Genomic DNA, 18,490 nt, shown 5'->3' on the forward strand with positions numbered 1-18,490 from the left:
TGTAGAATTGCAGGAAATTCCCTTTAAAACAGCAAAAAACGAAATCTCTTTGGCGAGGGCCTCTACCATGCCCCCACTACTCACAACAAGCCCCATTTTGATCCAGAAAAAACCCTGGAGTGACAAGTTACAACATATATATTTGTAGCATTTAATGCATTCAGAGTATTTTGGGGTCTCGCCCGGTTGCCTACCCAGGACAACCCCAGTAAAAGGACCACCCCCATGCTAACTTTGCCACTGCTGCAGAAAGAAATCCTAGGGGAAACACTGGTGTGTGTGTGCATGCTACGTCATGAAAATAACATTGTATATGAATGCCATCTGTTTTAGAGACATTTTAATGCAGCAATTTCCTTTAAGACAATTTAACAACATTAGTCTAAAAAAATAGTGCTCTCTCTCCACCTTGGAAATTTCACAGCAAAGAAGCAATGTGAACCAAGCCTATCGTCTCTGGCCAATCATGAGTTAAACGTCATCATCAATCGACTATTTCATTGTTGTGTGAACTATGCGACCGGATATATATCTATGTACAAGACTCACATCCTTAGAAAAAAAATACTGATTTTCACTTGAAATCAGCGGAAATGCTATTTATTTCCTTCATATTCAACTACTTAGCTATTCCGAACTTCATCTGAAATATGTACACGCTTCGAGATATACAATTATTAATTTAGCACATCTACTTGATCCACGGGCCGGCTAACGTTTACTAGCTAACGTTAGCTAGCAATCCCAAAGCAAAGGTTTCGAATAGTGCAGCAAGCTTAGCTAGCTGGCTAGTCCCAATTTGTAAGTCTACAGACAGTCTTGCACTGCTATCTTGCCATAGCTGTGTTTCTGTGGTTTTGAAGGCGGTATGAGTTATGGAGGTTATGGGGGCAGAGGCGGTCGACGAGGTGGCCGAAGAGGAGGTCGAGGATTCGGACGGGATGGGAGCCGGGAGAGGTGGGATCGCCTAGCTGGGTCGAGTGGTGGTGGACACCCGCGGAGCACCGAATCGGAGTCGAGGGAGGACCGGGGAGAACGAGGAGGGAGAGGTGGGGGACCAAACCGTCCACCCCCACATCTAAAGGGCCGGGAGATCGGACTGTGGTACGCCAAATGGGGAGGCTTGAAGAGGAAAGAAAATGAGAGAAAATCGGTTAGTAGTGTAACATTAGTTACAGAGGTACCTGTGTATCTGTTTGTTGTGTAGTGGCTTGCTTGGGTTGTTGTCGTTGATAGTCAGCTGTAGTCAACTGTCGTTACTTAGTCTCGTTGACTATCACGGCTGACAACTAGCTATATCTGTTTTTTGATAACGAAGTAGCTACCTATCTCGAATAAATCTATAGTATCTAGCATGTATCAGGATTAACTCTGTACTAATGCAGCTGGTTTCCCCTCGCGGTGTAGCGGGCCGTGGTTCAGATGGATGAGTCCAGGGAACAGCATATCACTAATCTGCTGAACACTGTCCAGAGAGGACCGACATGCCCGGGCCCAGCCAGGGAGGCCCACCCCTCCACATCTGAGCACTGGCGTTCAGCCCCGTCAGCACCGGACAGAGGCGGCCACTGGTAAGGCACTGTCTTACTGGCTGTGTTCAAGAGCATCAAAACCGTGATGTATTATGGGTAAATTCTAACAGACTGACTGATCAACAAATACTTTTGAGTAGTTATTTATGATTCAAGGTGATTTGTAGATCAGTCAGTCTAGACTCGCCTTTACAGTTGATTGCGATGTCAAACACTCCCAGTCTCTCAGAAGAATACAGCTGCAGTAGGCTCTGTCATGTACTGTGGCACCCACAGACACAGACAGACAGACAGTGATGTCATGTGTTCAGGTCCACAGGCCCCAGCCCTAACCCTAGTCTCCAGGACATCGTTAGGCCCTATGCACACTCCTCTGTGTGTTGTGGACATGAGCCTGCTTGCTGCAGCTGCGTACTATACAAACTCCTTTTACATCTCCTAAGTTTGTGGATTATTTAGGAGGGCTCATGTCACCACTAGACTGCAACATCATCGGCTACATTCAATGCTTTTGAAACATGAAGCATTCAGCCTGTGATTTACTACACTGTTATTCACCTGATGTGTGTTTCAGTTACTTTGATGGTGATGAGCCCTCTCAGGATGTCCTGAAAATTGATCTCAAACAAGAGAAGAAGAAGGAGGATGAGGAGAGGCCAGTACAGAACACTACACTCACATCACAACGGTAGGCTAACTTCTAGAGTTTAGGGTTGTTGTTCCTATTGCCATGCTCACTCGTTAAAGCAATTCACAATCATGTCTCTTTCTCCTGCCTTTCAGTTACTTCCCACAGGATGTCCTTAAAGCTGAACCCAAAGAAGAGAGGGAGGAGAAGGAGAGGAGAGGGAAGGATAAAGACCTGGAGTACTTGTTTCAGGAGGTGGTCAGGGAGAATGCCCTGGACCAGCAGTTAAAGAGAGATCTAGAGAGGAAGAAGGCGGACTCTAAATACCTAGACATGCTGGTGACAATTCAATTCATAAAACATGTGCAGTATTATAATTACTGTGTTTATTATTGCTAAACACACATGTTATCATAACACCAATAAAACTGGTAGTGAGATGTTCTTAGTTCTCAACATCTATTGATGGACTGCTTGTAGTAATTAATGTTTCCTGTTTTTATTTTTTGGCAGAAATTCAGGGAAAAGCTTCCATCCTTTGGAAAGAAAGAGGTAAGATCTGAGATGTATTTTTCCTTCTGATGAACTTGGATGCTAGGCCTCTGCTTACCATGTGGATGCTAGGCCTCTGCTTACCATGTGGATGCTAGGCCTCTGCTTACCATGTGGATGCTAGGCCTCTGCTTACCATGTGGCTGCTAGGCCTAAGCTTACCATGTGGATGCTAGGCCTCTGCTTACCATGTGGATGCTAGGCCTCTGCTTACCATGTGGCTGCTAGGCCTCTGCTTACCATGTGGCTGCTAGGCCTCTGCTTACCATGTGGATGCTAGGCCTCTGCTTACCATGTGGATGCTAGGCCTCTGCTTACCATGTGGATGCTAGGCCTCTGCTTACCATGTGGATGCTAGGCCTCTGCTTACCATGTGGATGCTAGGCCTCCGCTTACCATGTGGATGCTAGGCCTCCGCTTACCATGTGGATGCTAGGCCTCTGCTTACCATGTGGCTGCTAGGCCTCTGCTTACCATGTGGCTGCTAGGCCTCTGCTTACCATGTGGCTGCTAGGCCTCTGCTTACCATGTGGCTGCTAGGCCTCTGCTTACCATGTGGCTGCTAGGCCTCTGCTTACCATGTGGCTGCTAGGCCTCTGCTTACCATGTGGATGCTAGGCCTCTGCTTACCATGTGGATGCTAGGCCTCTGCTTACCATGTGGATGCTAGGCCTCTGCTTACCATGTGGATGCTAGGCCTCTGCTTACCATGTGGATGCTAGGCCTCTGCTTACCATGTGGCTGCTAGGCCTCTGCTTACCATGTGGAAGCTAGGCCTCTGCTTACCATGTGGAAGCTAGGCCTCTGCTTACCATGTGGGCATTCTTACCTAAGACAAGAATAGGATCTTATCTTGTAAAACGTTTCTGACTGATGAAAACCTTGCAACTACATTTTTGCCCATTTTCATGTACACTGAACAAAAATATAAACGCAACATGTAAAGTGTTGATTTCATGAGCTGATATAAAAGATCCCAGAAATGTTCCATATGCACAAAAAACATATTTCTCTCAAATTTTGTCACCACATTTGTTAACATCCCTGTTAGTGAGCATTTATCCTTTACCAAGATAATCCATCCACCTGACAGGTGTGGCATATCAAGAAGCTGATTAAACAGCATGATCATTACACTGGTGCACCTTGTGCTGGGGACAATAAAAGGCCACTATAATATGTGCAGTTTTGTCACACAACACAATGCCACAGAAGTTTCAAGTTTTCAGGGAGTTTGCAATTGGCATGCTGACTGCAGGAACGGTATGGTGTCCCTAATAAACTGACCTCTGTGTGTCACACACACACACACACACACACACACACACACACACACACACACACACACACACACACACACACACACACACACACACACAGAGTACCAGTCAAAAGTCTGTACACACCTACTCATTCCAGGGTTTTTCTTTATTTTTACTATTTTCTGCATTGTAGAATAATAGTGAAGACATCAAAACTATGAAATAACACATGGAATCATGTAGTAACCAAACAACTGTTAAACAAGTCAAAATATATTTTATATTTGAGATTCTTCAAAGTAGCCACCCTTTACCTTGACAGGTTTGCACACTCTTGGCATTCTCTCAACCAGCTTCATGAGGTAGTGACATGGAATGTATTTTAATTAGCAGGTGTGCCTTGTTAAATAGTGGAATTTCTTCTTAATGCGTTTGAGCTAATCAGTTGTGTAGTGACAAGGTAGGGTTGGTATACAGAAGATATCCCCATTTGGTTAAAGACCGAGTCCACCTTGTCGTGACTTGACTTTAACATTAATCTGAAGACTGTTATTTATCTAATTACCTAAATATGTTTAATTGTTAAATTAATCATGTAACAATTAACTCATTAGGATCTAGGGCACCACGAGAGCGGTTCTTTAAAGAGTTACCATCTCCCAAATTAAATTCTAAAAGGTTTTTACCTATCACATCAATAAACAGTCAATTTATCAATCCTAACCTCGTATCTTATCATCGTTCTGAACTGTTGTAACCTCCTTGCATCTGCAAAAACCTGAGCTTTACTTATGATTAACACATTGGTTTAAGTATTTATTTACTAGCTATACATCGGGACACAGGATAAACACACACTCTGCATCGGTTATTGACTGGAGACGTAATACGCTGAGAACAGGTTCCAAGTGGAATGACAGGAGAGAGAGGGACAGAGACACTTAACATTGACACATTCAGAAACTACTCTCAATTACAATAACCATATACTTTGCACACGAACCGCCGCCCCCATTTGAGCAAGAAATCATGAATGTATTTACGTGAAATGCCTTGGTTCGCCTGGGATCTCTCTGTGAACGGGGCAGCCTTGGGAAAGGGGTAGGGCCTTTTCGCGGCACGCTTGTACGGCTCTGATTGTCCAAAATGGTTCCGACAAGTCTTTTCCTGTTGTTCTTCTTCGTAGTTGTACGGTATCCTGTGACTTGTCGTGAACAGAACTACAGAGTTGATTTTCCTTCCATTCGCTCCTGAAGAGGCTTCTTTGAAGATAGGCTAGCCAGCCGTGTGGATGGTTCCCAGTGGGGTGATGAGAGTAGTGTAATGCGATGGTTTGAGCAGAGCAACAGGATGGTCCCACTTAAATTCGCTTTCAATGATACTTTACTTAGGACAGCTAATCAGTCGTACCAGTGACTGTCCGAGAAGTGAGTTTATCGTCTCCACCTTGTGTTGAAATTCAAAGTTCAAACCATTTTAAATGCGCCGCTTCATGCTTTTCTGGTCTACTCTGTTCATTTCTTAACTCATCATATATACCTTTTGCTTGTTTCCGGCAGGCTGGCACTCTCCCTGACCTTACTCTGCAAAGTTAGAAAAAAACAATTATCTCTTATAGCTTCTCAAATCACATCCCTCTCTTAACAAAAACACACAATTTTTCATATTACATGCACAACCCATAGTATGGAAACTTCATCAATGTAGTGTGTAAACTTTCCAAGTTACAGTATTTCCTTTATAACATTTTTAATTACATCACAAAATAACAAAATTACATTAGTGTTCTAGAGATCGCCCCTGACCATTCCCCATGTTTTACGTTCAAAATATTGTTCCAGTATTCACTTTTGAACGTCTTAAGAGTTTGTGGCAAAAAGGTCTGTTGAGACAAAACACATTCCTTTGGTGAAAGGGGGTCTGATTGAAGTTATTCATTGCAAACTTGATCTGACCTATTTGGATTCTCGTGGACAGTCATGACAATATTATGGCAAGCACAGCTCAAATAAGCAAAGAGAAATGACAGTTCATCATTACTTTAAGACATGAAGGTCAGTCAATCTGGAAAATATCTACAACTTTGACAGTTTCTTCAAGTGCAGTCGCAAAAACCATCAAGCGCTATGATGAAACTGTCTCTCATGAGGATCGCCACGAGGAAAGGAAGACCCAGAGTTACCTCTGCTGCAGAGGATAAGTTCATTAGATTTACCAGCCTCAGAAATTGCTGCCCAAATAAATGCTTCACAGAGTTCAAGTAACAGACACAACTCAACATCAATTGTTCAGAGGAGACTGCGTGAATCAGGCCTTCATGGTCGAATTGCTGCAAAGAAACCACTACTAAAGGACACCAATAAGAAGAAACTTCCTTGGGCCAAGAAACACGAGCAATGGGCATGAGACCGGTGGAAATCTGTCCAAATTTTTTGGGTTCCAACCGCCGTGTCTTTGTGAGACCCAGAGTAGGTGAACGGATGATTTCTGCATGTGTGGTTCCCACCATGAAGCATGAAGGAGGGGGTGTGATGGTGTGGGGGTGCCTTGCTGGTGACACTGTCAGTGATTTATTTAGAATTCAAGGCACACTTAACCAGCATGGCTACCACAGCATTCTGCAGCGATACGGCATCGCATCTGGTTTGCGCTTAGTGGGACTTAGTGGGACTATCATTTGTTTTTCAACAGGACAATGACCCAACACACCTCCAGGCTGTGTAAGGGCTATTTGACCAAGAAGGAGAGTGATGGAGTGCTGCATCAGATGATCTGGCCTCCACAATCACCGACCTCAACCCAATTGAGATGGTTTGGGATGAGGTTGGACCGCAGAGTGAAGGAAAAGCAGCCAACAAGTATATGGGAACTCCTTCAAGACTGTTGGAAAAGCATTCCAGGTGAAGCTGGTTGAGAGAATGCAAAGATTGCCAAGAGTGTGCAAAGCTGTCATCAAGGCAAAGGGTGACTACTTTGAAGAATCTCAAATATGAAATATATTTGTTGAACACTTTTTTTGAGTTACTACATGATTCCATATTTATTTCATATTTTTGATGTCTTCACTATTATTCTACAATGTAGAAAATCGTACAAATAATGTAAAACTTTTGAATGAGTAGGTGTGTCCAAACTTTTGACTGGTACTGTATGTGTGGACACCCCTTCAAATTAGTGGATTTGGCTATTTCAGCCACACCCGTTGCTGACAGGTGTATAAAATTGAGCACACAGCCATGCAATCTGCATAGACAAACATTGGCAGTAGAATGGCTTTACTGAAGAGCTCAGTGACTCTCAACGTGGCACAGTCATAGGATGCCACCGTTCCAACAACTCAGTTTGTCACATTTCTGCCATCCTGGAGCTGCCCTGGTCAACTGTAAGTGCTTTTATTGTGAAGTGGAAATGTCTAGGAACTTCAACTGCTCAGCCGCGAAGTGGTAGACCACACGTGTTCACTTAACGGGACTGCCAAGTGCTGAAGCAAGCAGCCCGTATAAATTGTCTGTCCTCGGTTGCAACACTCACTACCTGGAGGGTTGTAACGCTCGCTGCCATTGGACTCTGGAGCAGTGGAAAATCATTCTCTGGAGTGATGAATCACGCTTCACCATCTGGCAGTCCGACGGACAAATCTGGGTTTGGCGGATGCCAGGAGAACGCTACTTGCCCTAATGCATAGTACCAACTGTAAAGTTTGATGGAGGAGGAATAATGGTCTGGGGCTGTTTTTCATGGTTTGGGCTAGGCCTTTAGTTCCAGTGAAGGGAACTCTTAACGCTACAGCATGAAATTACATTTTAGACGATTCTGTGCTTCCTACTTTGTGGCAAAAGTTTGGGGAAGGCCCTTTCCTGTGTCAGCATAACAATGACCCCGTACTCAAAGCGACGTCCATACAGAAATGGTTTGTCGATCTGTATATGTTCACTCTCTTGTTGTTGTTTTTGTACATGTATTGAAAGCAACTCCCCTCAATGTACTCTGAACATTGCATAACTCCAGGACCAATAAATGTATTCTAAATAGCGTCAGAAGTTTTGAAATGCTTGTTAATGTTTGTTAAAATATTGACTTGTTTTCCATTTCCTGAAAATATAACAGGTTTAAGTTATTAAGGATGATAAGAGGTTTTCATCCGACAGCTACAAAAAGGCTCTCGCCTTACCTATGTCCTGTCCTCTCTCTGGTTCATCAGGAGTTGGTGGAGTTGATCAGGTCCAGCCAGGTGCTGGTGGTCAGTGGAGAGACAGGGTGCGGTAAGACCACCCAGGTGACCCAGTTTATCCTGGATGACTACATAGAGAGGGGCATGGGTTCAGTCTGCAGGGTGGTCTGCACCCAGCCACGTCGCATCAGTGCCATATCTGTAAGTAGTGTATGTGTGTGTGTGCGCGTGCGTGCGTGCGTATTGCACCTGTTCCAGGTGTGTGTCCTACCTTTTTGAAAATATGTATCGTCCCTTTTTCTGATGTGTGCTTGTTGCAGGTGTGTACTCTCTCCTTTCAATGTGTGTGTGTTTTAGGTAGCGGAGCGGGTGGCTGCGGAGAGGGCCGAGAGTGTGGGGGACGGGAATTCATGTGGTTATCAGATCCGCCTGCAGAGGTGAGTTTTCTGTTTGGAGTGGAACCTCTCTTTAAAACCCTTTATGCTCGTGGGAATTGGCCTGTATGGATCGGGCTACATTTTAAATGTTTCTTACAGAAGAAATATGAAAAGCATAAGCATGGTAGTAATTGAAACAGTTTGGAGATTATTAGGCCAAAGTTGAGGACACAACTTTCACCTGACACAAGACTGAATCCAAACATTACACTGTTGATTTTATGTGCGTTTGACATTTTACTGTGCTTTTCGCCGCATTTGTTGATAACGAAATCTGAAAATACTCTGGATACGTTCAGTAACATATTGAGAATATTCCTAGAAAATGTAGGATAGGTGCAACATAAGACAAGAAAATGCCGAGTTTCAATGAGAGGACTAAATAGTTTCTCCAAGTAGCCCCTACACCTCTCCAAAGTGTACAGTTCCTAAGTCATTTCTTTGCACTTTTATGACTCAAAGAAGAAGTCTTCAACTGTTAGGTGCTGTTTTTAGCTGTCCTAGCTGTGCCGTTGAGGAACTAGAGCAAGAACACTTGTTTTTTTTGGTTTGGAACACAGCCCTCTATCCCCACCGTCACACAATTACTGTTGTTTACGCAGTCCCACAACGGTCCATTATGAATCATTACTGTTGTTTACGCAGTCCCACAACGGTCCATTATGAATCATTACTGTTGTTTACGCAGTCCCACAACGGTCCATTATGAATCATTACTGTTGTTTACGCAGTCCCACAACGGTCCATTATGAATCATTACTGTTGTTTACGCAGTCCCACAACGGTCCATTATGAATCATTACTGTTGTTTACGCAGTCCCACAACGGTCCATTATGAATCATTACTGTTGTTTACGCAGTCCCACAACGGTCCATTATGAATCACAGTCTGCGTCAGGAGACCAGCATCATTTTAAAGCTTGTTCTATTGCAAACATTACTAGCTAAGTTATAAAATATGATCTGCACAATGTTAGGTTTTCACAGGGCAATTCAGAGAAACCGATTTGTAATTTTGGTGCGTATGTAATGGAGTGATTAGTGCATTCAGGTATGTGTGACAGCAAATTATCAGGCTCATTCTGTTTAGACAAACGGGTTCATTCTGTTCAGACAAACGGGCTCATTCTGTTTAGACAAACGGGCTCATTCTGTTTAGACAAACGGGCTCATTCTGTTTAGACAAACGGGCTCATTCTGTTTAGACAAACGGGCTCATTCTGTTTAGACAAACGGGCTCATTCTGTTTAGACAAACGGGCTCATTCTGTTTAGACAAACGGGCTCATTCTGTTTAGACAAACGGGCTCATTCTGTTCAGACAAACGGGCTCATTCTGTTCAGAACAACCCAGGCTATGAGGCAATGTCATCTTTTAACTGTACGTCAAACATAGAGATCATGAACGTTGACACTGTATATGACATGAGATTTATGATATGGAAATTTTGAAGTGCACATTTTGCATTCACCGGTGTTTGGCTTGCTTGTATCATCAAATCAAATGTATTTATATAGCCCTTCTTACATCAGCTGATATCTCAAAGTGCTGTACAGAAACCCAACCTAAAACCCCAAACAGCAAGCAATGCAGCTGTAGAAGCACGGTGGCTAGGAAAAACTCCCTAGAAAGGCCAAAACCTAGGAAGAAACCTAGAGAGGAACCAGGCTATGAGGGGTGGCCAGTCCTCTTCTGCCTGTGCCGGGTGGAGATTATAACAGAACATGGCCAAGATGTTCAAATGTTCATAAATGACCAGCATGGTGAAATAATAGTAATCACAGTGAACAAGTCAGGGTTCCATAGCCGCAGGCAGAACAGTTGAAACTGGAGCAGCAGCACAGCCAGGTGGACTAGGGACAACAAGGACTCATCATGCCAGGTAGTCCTGAGGCATGGTCCTAGGGCTCAGGTCCTGAGAGAGAGAGAGAGAGAGAGAGAGAGAGAGAGAGAGATTCACACAGGACACCGGATAAGACAGGAGAAATACTCCAGATATAACAGACTGACCCTAGCCCCCCCCCGACACATAAACTACTGCAGCATAAATACTGGAGGCTGAGACAGGAGGGGTCAGGAGACACTGTGGTCCCATCCGATGATACCCCCGGACAGGGCCAAACAGGCAGGATATAACCGCACCCAGTTTGCCAAAGCACAGCCCCTACACCACTAGATGGATAACTTCAATCACCAACTTACCATCCTGAGACAAGGCCGAGTATAGCCCACAAAGATCTCCGCCACGGCACAACCCAAGGGGGGGCGCCAACCCAGACAGGAAGACCACGTCAGTGACTCAACACACTCAAGTGACGCACCCCTCCTAGGGACGGCATGGAAGAACACCAATAAGCCAGTGACTCAGCCCCTGTAATAGGGTTAGAGGCAGAGAATCCCAGTGGAGAGAGGGGAACCGGCCAGGCAGAGACAGCAAGGGCGGTTCGTTGCTCCAGTGCCTTTCCGTTCACCTTCACACTCCTGGGCCAGACTACACTCAATCATAGGACCTACTGAAGATAATAAAGACTTAAAGGTTGAGACCGAGTCTGCGTCTCTCACATGGGTAGGCAGACCATTCCATAAAAATGGAGCTCTATAGGAGAAAGCCCTGCTTCCAGCTGTTTGCTTAGAAATTCTAGGAACAATTAGGAGGCCTGCGTCTTGTGACCGTAGTGTACGTGTAGGTATGTACGGCAGGACCAAATCGGAAAGATGGGTAGGAGCAAGCCCATGTAATGCTTTGTAGGTTAGCAGTAAAACCTTGAAATCAGCCCTTGCCTTAACAGGAAGCCAGTGTAGAGAGGCTAGCACTGGAGTAATATGATCACATTTTTTGGTTCTTGTCAGGATTCTAGCAGCCATGTTTAGCACTAACTGAAGTTTATTTAGTGCTTTATCCGGGTAGCCGGAAAGACTACTGCAATGTTCTACTAACCTAGAAGTGACAAAAGCATGGATTAATTTTTCTGCATCAATTTTGGACAGAAAATTTCTGATCTTTGCAATGTTACGCAGATGGAAAAAAGCTGTCCTTGAAACAGTCTTGATATGTTCGTCAAAAGAGAGATCAGGGTCCAGAGTAACGCCGAGGTCCTTCACAGTTTTATTTGAGACGACTGTACAACCATCCAGATTAATTGTCAGATTCAACAGGCGATCTCTTTGTTTCTTGGGACCTAGAACAAGCATGACATCAAAGCGATATGTATTATAGTCGTCAACGTCTCATCTTTCAAAATACATAGTCCTCTCAATTTACAGCATTTCACTCATTGACTATTTTAGTTTTTGCAAAAGTTGCCTAAAGTCAGAATGTATGTCAGTCAAAACTCATACAGAGCTGTGAAGCACAGAGCCTGAGTTCTGACGTTATCTATAGCATGTTACTGTATAGCCACTAACGTTATCTATAGCATGTTACTGTACAGCCACTAACGTTATCTATAGCATGTTACTGTACAGCCACTAATGTTATCTATAGCATGTTACTGTACAGCCACTAATGTTATCTATAGCATGTTACTGTACAGCCACTAACGTTATCTATAGCATGTTACTATACAGCCACTAATGTTATCTATAGCATGTTACTGTATAGCCACTAACGTTATCTATAGCATGTTACAGTACAGACACTAATGTTATCTATAGCATGTTACTATACAGCCACTAATGTTATCTATAGCATGTTACTGTACAGCCACTAACGTTATCTATAGCATGTTACTATACAGACACTAATGTTATCTATAGCATGTTACTATACAGACACTAATGTTATCTATAGCATGTTACTGTACAGACACTAATGTTATCTATAGCATGTTACTGTATAGCCACTAACGTTATCTATAGCATGTTACTGTACAGCCACTAACGTTATCTATAGCATGTTACTGTACAGCCACTAATGTTATCTATAGCATGTTACTGTACAGCCACTAATGTTATCTATAGCATGTTACTGTACAGACACTAATGTTATCTATAGCATGTTACTGTACAGCCACTAACGTTATCTATAGCATGTTACTGTACAGCCACTAACGTTCCAATCTAGGCACTTATTAGTGCCCAAGTCAGCCCTCTTCAATCTGGATACGGTTAAGGGGTCTAGGGTTAAGGGCGTGGGGGGTTAAGGGCGTGGGGGGTTAAGGGCGTGGAGGGTTAAGGGCGTGGGGGGTTAAGGGCGTGGGGGGTTAAGGGTGTGGAGGGTTAAGGGCGTAGAGAAAGCGCAGCTGCACATAGAGTACAGGGTTTAAACTCTGATAATCCTAATCCTCAATGCTTCTGACTAACTAGAAAGTGTGTGTGTGTGTGTGTGTGTGTGTGTGTGTGTGTGTGTGTGTGTGTGTGTGTGTGTGTGGGCTGTACAAGCTGGGTGAGTGAGGGATCACTGAGGCTGCAGACAGCTGTGTAGCCATCTTGTCTGGATGTTTAGATGTTCTCAGTGGAGATGTGTTCTGCACCATACAAACAGACACTGAGCTTACGTTCCGGCTGACATGGCAGCGTTTGTTCTGTGTTTCTGTTCAACTCTGATGTTAGTGGCGGATGGAGCAAAACAACTTATCCCATCAAGGGTGTGTTTGTATGGTGCAGAACACATCTCCACTGAGACTCACTGAGAACATCTAAACATCCAGACAAGATGGATACACAGCTGTCTGCAGCCTCAGTGGTCCGTCACTCACTCACACTCTCTCTCGCTCTCTCTTTCTGTCTCTCTCTTTCTCTTCTTCTTCTTACTAAAGTAATTAAAGGTGTATGCTGTTTTGCATAGGCGGTGTGTTGTGATGACCTCTCATGTTAGTTTAGATTTCTGAATGGTTGTTTCCACAGATGGTGGGCTTTGAAAGGAGATGTATAAATCCCCTATAGTCCTCCTAAGCCACGCTCCTATCAGTGATCACCTGGGTTATTGATTTCTCAAGCTCTGGGATCACCAGTCAGGATGAGTTAAGTTTTGGTGCTAATGGATTGAGAGAACTCTGTACAAGCAACCAGTTGTGAGTGTGTGCACGCTGTGTGTGTGCTCGCACGTTGTTTGTGTGTGTGTGTGTGTGCGCGAGGTGTATCTGCTCGCGCGCGTGTGTGCGTGTGTGTGTGCGTGTGTGCGTGTGTGCGTGTGTGCGTGCGTGTGTGCGTGTGTGTGTGTGTGTATGTGTGTATGTGTGTGCGTGCGAGGTGTATCTGCTCGCGCGCGCGCGTGTGTGTGTGTGTGTGTGTGTGTGTGTGTGTGTGTGTGTGTGTGTGTGGGCGGGCGCTGGAGAAGGAGAGAGATGGACAGAGAAAGAGAAGATAACAGGATCAGTGGATTAGAGGGATCAAAGGCCAATGAGAGCAGTGCAAAAAAGGTACTAAATCCCACCAGCTCCATCTTATCCGTATCGTCGTTCATCCATTTTATTTTCCAATGATTGCACGTTAGCAAGAAGAACGGATGGCAGTGGGAGTTCACTCGCCTGCCTACGGATTCTCAGAAGGATCTGCGTTTCCTTTTCCTGCGTCTTTTCTTCAAGCAAATGACGGGAATCTGGGCCTGTTCCGGTGAAAGTCGTGGATCCTTCTCGTCAGACTCGTTAAAGGAAACAGTTTCTTCCAGTCCGTGGTTAGTAATCGCTGTTCTGATGTCCATTAATTATCTGTCGGTCTTAAGAGACGGTAGCAGCAACATTATGTACGAAACAAGTAAAAAAATAAGTTACACAAATTTTTTTTAACAAAAATAGCACAATTGCTTGGGAGAAGTAAAACGTCAGCCATCTTCTTTGGCGCCATCTTAATAGGATGCTACCCCTTTAAGCCAGAATAGATAGTCATAGGAAATTGGACAGAATAGATAGTCATAGGAAATAGGACAGAATAGATGGTCAGAATAGATGGACAGGGAGAGGAGGAAAAAGAAAATGAGGTTGCAATGAAGGAGAGATGACATGGAGGAGAGATGACCGACTGGGGAAATAATGTGTCCATGAGGCTCAGAGAGAGGTTAACGTGATCAAGGCTACATTCACACACGTCATACTGGGACTGCACATCAGCCTTGGAAGAAGATAGTATTTCTGTCACGCTGCGTGCGTGCGTGTGCACGTATTATGATTTGTATTAAAGGGCCAGTGCATTCAAAAATGTGATTTCCTGTGTTTTTTTTGCATATATATTTCCACACTGAGGTTTGAATGAAACTGAAATTGGGAAAATTATGATAATGCAATTTTAGTGTAAGAGCTGTTTGAAAAGACCGCCTGAAATTACAGCTTGTGTTGCTGGGTGGGGTTTTTGGTTAATAGACCAATAACAAAGAGTTTGCCCTCCTCTCAGCTAATTCCAGCTAGTTTTCAGGTTACACATCCCTGCCATTAGGATCCTCCAATTAGCCCCCCCACTCAGACCACTCATACACAGAAATTCCATTTAGCTTAGAAGCCAATTTAGTTTATTTTTGACAATTTTAATTGAAAACAGTTACAGTAAGGTACTTACTTCATTGTTACCCAGAAATCATTTGATATTGGGATAAAGAAAAAAATTCTGCATTGGCCCTTTTTAAAAAGCTGTGTAATATATAATTTAGCAATGCAAGTCATTACTGTATTCTCTAGAATTACATGCTAGCTAATACTAATTCTAGGTGTCTTCGTGTAGCTATATTTTAGCAGACTATTAACAGTAGCCAGCATATTGCTAGTATGTTCACTATTGAAGTTGTACTTTTGTAAATAACGTTCCCTATAAGAAATAAGCTTTGAGAGTAGAGTGCTTCATTTTGCTCTGGACAGCTGGCGTGTGCTGTGTTAAGACATCTAATCATGTACCACTCCAAGTTGTGACTTGTGAGAGCGTGGTGTGGTGCTTGAACGAACGACCAATCATATGGCTCAAACACAGCATGCCTTTTCCGTTTGTTGTAGTCAGTGATAGACTGCGACATAGCAGGTAAATGTTGGAACTGGAACGCTGAAATGCGCCTAAAAGTTACTGGCCCGGTCAGACAAGTCACTGACGAGATTCACTGGCCTAACACGTGTTTTTACTGGCCCCGGGCCAGCTGGTCATCGTTAATGTCTGACCCTGCCTAGGGCTATCGGATTTTTCTCCCACTATCCAACATCCTCTCCCTCCTCCCTCTTTCTTTTTCTGAGACCTGATTAAATGGCTTACAGTATATTAGGGAAAGTAAGTATATAATCTGTAACAACCTGTATTAATATGTATATAAGCTGTATTAATATGTATATAAGCTGTAATAACCTGTATTAATAAGTATATAAGCTGCAATAACCTGTATATAAGCTGTATTAATATGTATGTAAGCTGTAATAACCTGTATTAATATGTATATAAGCTGTATTAATATGTATATAAGCTGTAATAACCTGTATTAATATGTATATAAGCTGTAATAACCTGTATTAATATGTATATAAGCTGTATTAATATGTATATAAGCTGTAATAACCTGTATTAATAAATATATAAGCTGTAATAACCTGTGTTAATATGTATATAAGCTGTAATAACCTGTATTAATATGTATATAAGCTGTATTAATAAGTATATAAGCAGTAATAACCTGTATTCAATTGTGTATTCTTTTTCATTTTTCTTCATTTTAGTCGGTTACCACGGAAACAGGGCTCGGTGCTGTATTGTACAACGGGTATTATTCTACAGTGGCTCCGCTCATCCCCGTGAGTGTTTTTCCTCGCCTTCCTCTTCATCATCTTCCTCTCCCATCATTCTCTCTTTCTAAATCTCTCTCTCTCTCCCTGTCAGTCTGTTGTCCACCATTAGCCACCTGGTTTTGGATGAGATTCATGAGAGGAACCTTCACTCTGATGTTCTGCTCATCATCGTTAAAGACCTGCTCCGAGTCCGACAGGACCTCAAGGTCATCCTCATGAGTGCCACGCTCAACGCTGAGAAGTTCTCCAAATACTTCAGTACGCAAACAGTGGGGATTCAGTGTGTTTCTGTCGTAGCAGTGGGGATTCAGTGTGTTTCTGTCGTAGCAGTGGGGATTCAGTGTGTTTCTGTCGTAGCAGTATGTGCAATGGAGTTTGAAAATCAAAAATGGAAATTGGGAATGACCTTTGAATAGAGTCAGTAAATTCCTCCCTCTGCCCCCTCCCTGTCTCTCTTCAGATAACTGTCCTATGATCCACATCCCGGGGATGACCTTCCCAGTGCAAGAGTTCCTACTGGAGGATGTATTGGAGATGATTAGGTGAGTTCCTACTGGAGGATGTATTGGAGATGATTAGGTGAGTTCCTACTGGAGGATGTATTGGAGATGATTAGGTGAGATCCTACTGGAGGATGTATTGGAGATGATTAGGTGAGATCCTACTGGAGGATGTATTGGAGATGATTAGGTGAGATCCTACTGGAGATGATTAGGTGAGATCCTACTGGAGGATGTATTGGAGATGATTAGGTGAGATCCTACTGGAGATGATTAGGTGAGATCCTACTGGAGGATGTATTGGAGATGATTAGGTGAGATCCTACTGGAGGATGTATTGGAGATGATTAGGTGAGATCCTACTGGAGATGATTAGGTGAGATCCTACTGGAGGATGTATTGGAGATGATTAGGTGAGATCCTACTGGAGATGATTAGGTGAGATCCTACTGGAGATGATTAGGTGAGATCCTACTGGAGGATGTATTGGAGATGATCAGGTGAGATCCTACTGGACACTAGGATATATCCACTAGCCTAAAGGAATGAAGAAGATTAGCACCTTCTAATCTGGTAACCTTAGACTTTGGGCTGAACTGTGTGCTTGTGTTTGTGTGTGTCCGCCAGGTACCGTCCCCAGAGGAAGGAGCAGAGGCCCAGGTGGAAGAGAGGTTTCATGCAGGGTCAGAACTCCAGACCGGAGAAGGACCAGAAAGAGGCCGAGTACAAGGAGAGCTGGCCCTGCTACGCCCGCACATTACGAGACAAGTGAGTTACTGAAGGGAAGCTGGCCTTGCTAAGCCCACACAATACGAGACAAGTGAGTTACTGAGGGGAAGCTGGCCTTGCTAAGCCCACACACTACGAGACAAGTGAGTTACTGAGGGGAAGCTGGCCTTGCTAAGCCCACACAATATTAGACAAGTGAGTTACTGAGGAAGCTGGCCCTGCTACGCCCGCACACTACGAGACAAGTGAGTTACTGAAGGGAAGCTGGCCTTGCTAAGCCCGCACAATATTAGACAAGTGAGTTACTGAGGGGAAGCTGGCCTTGCTAAGCCCACACAATACGAGACAAGTGAGTTACTGAGGGGAAGCTGGCCCTGCTAAGCCCGCACACTACGAGACAAGTGAGTTACTGAGGGGAAGCTGGCCCTGCTACGCCCACACACTTCGAGACAAGTGAGTTACTGAGGAAGCTGGCCCTGCTACGCCCGCACAATACGAGACAAGTGAGTTACTGAGGGGAAGCTGGCCTTGCTAAGCCCACACAATATTAGACAAGTTAGTTACTGAGGGGAAGCTGGCCTTGCTAAGCCCACACAATACGAGACAAGTGAGTTACTGAGGGGAAGCTGGCCTTGCTAAGCCCACACAATATTAGACAAGTTAGTTACTGAAGGGAAGCTGGCCCTGCTACGCCCACACAATATTAGACAAGTTAGTTACTGAGGGGAAGCTGGCCTTGCTAAGCCCACACAATACGAGACAAGTGAGTTACTGAGGGGAAGCTGGCCTTGCTAAGCCCACACACTACGAGACAAGTGAGTTACTGAGGGGAAGCTGGCCTTGCTAAGCCCACACACTACGAGACAAGTGAGTTACTGAGGGACAATGTCATGATGCATCTCCAGTTGTTTAAATAAAGAGATTCTGTCTGACATGTCTAGCTGTTAGTGCATTATATTACTCTGGTTGGACAATGGTTGCTGAGAGG

General features: G+C 44.0%; 1 protein-coding gene across 1 annotated transcript in view; it reads left to right on the forward strand.

The window, feature by feature from the left end:
- Nucleotides 1-501: 501 nt before the first annotated feature.
- dhx36 (DEAH (Asp-Glu-Ala-His) box polypeptide 36) overlaps nucleotides 502-18,490 on the forward strand; it is a 55,235-nt gene continuing 37,246 nt past the window's right edge. The window contains exons 1-11 of the mRNA XM_029715946.1: nucleotides 502-1,153; nucleotides 1,408-1,571; nucleotides 2,107-2,220; nucleotides 2,316-2,499; nucleotides 2,674-2,712; nucleotides 8,176-8,346; nucleotides 8,503-8,582; nucleotides 16,205-16,279; nucleotides 16,365-16,531; nucleotides 16,734-16,815; nucleotides 17,401-17,541. Coding sequence (XP_029571806.1) covers nucleotides 869-1,153; nucleotides 1,408-1,571; nucleotides 2,107-2,220; nucleotides 2,316-2,499; nucleotides 2,674-2,712; nucleotides 8,176-8,346; nucleotides 8,503-8,582; nucleotides 16,205-16,279; nucleotides 16,365-16,531; nucleotides 16,734-16,815; nucleotides 17,401-17,541 — 1,502 coding nt within the window. The 5' untranslated portion in view covers nucleotides 502-868. The remainder of the gene's footprint in view (nucleotides 1,154-1,407; nucleotides 1,572-2,106; nucleotides 2,221-2,315; nucleotides 2,500-2,673; nucleotides 2,713-8,175; nucleotides 8,347-8,502; nucleotides 8,583-16,204; nucleotides 16,280-16,364; nucleotides 16,532-16,733; nucleotides 16,816-17,400; nucleotides 17,542-18,490) is intronic.

The sequence above is a fragment of the Salmo trutta genome, chromosome 26 (assembly GCF_901001165.1).
Source record: "Salmo trutta chromosome 26, fSalTru1.1, whole genome shotgun sequence".
In the NCBI taxonomy this organism is placed as follows: domain Eukaryota; kingdom Metazoa; phylum Chordata; class Actinopteri; order Salmoniformes; family Salmonidae; genus Salmo; species Salmo trutta.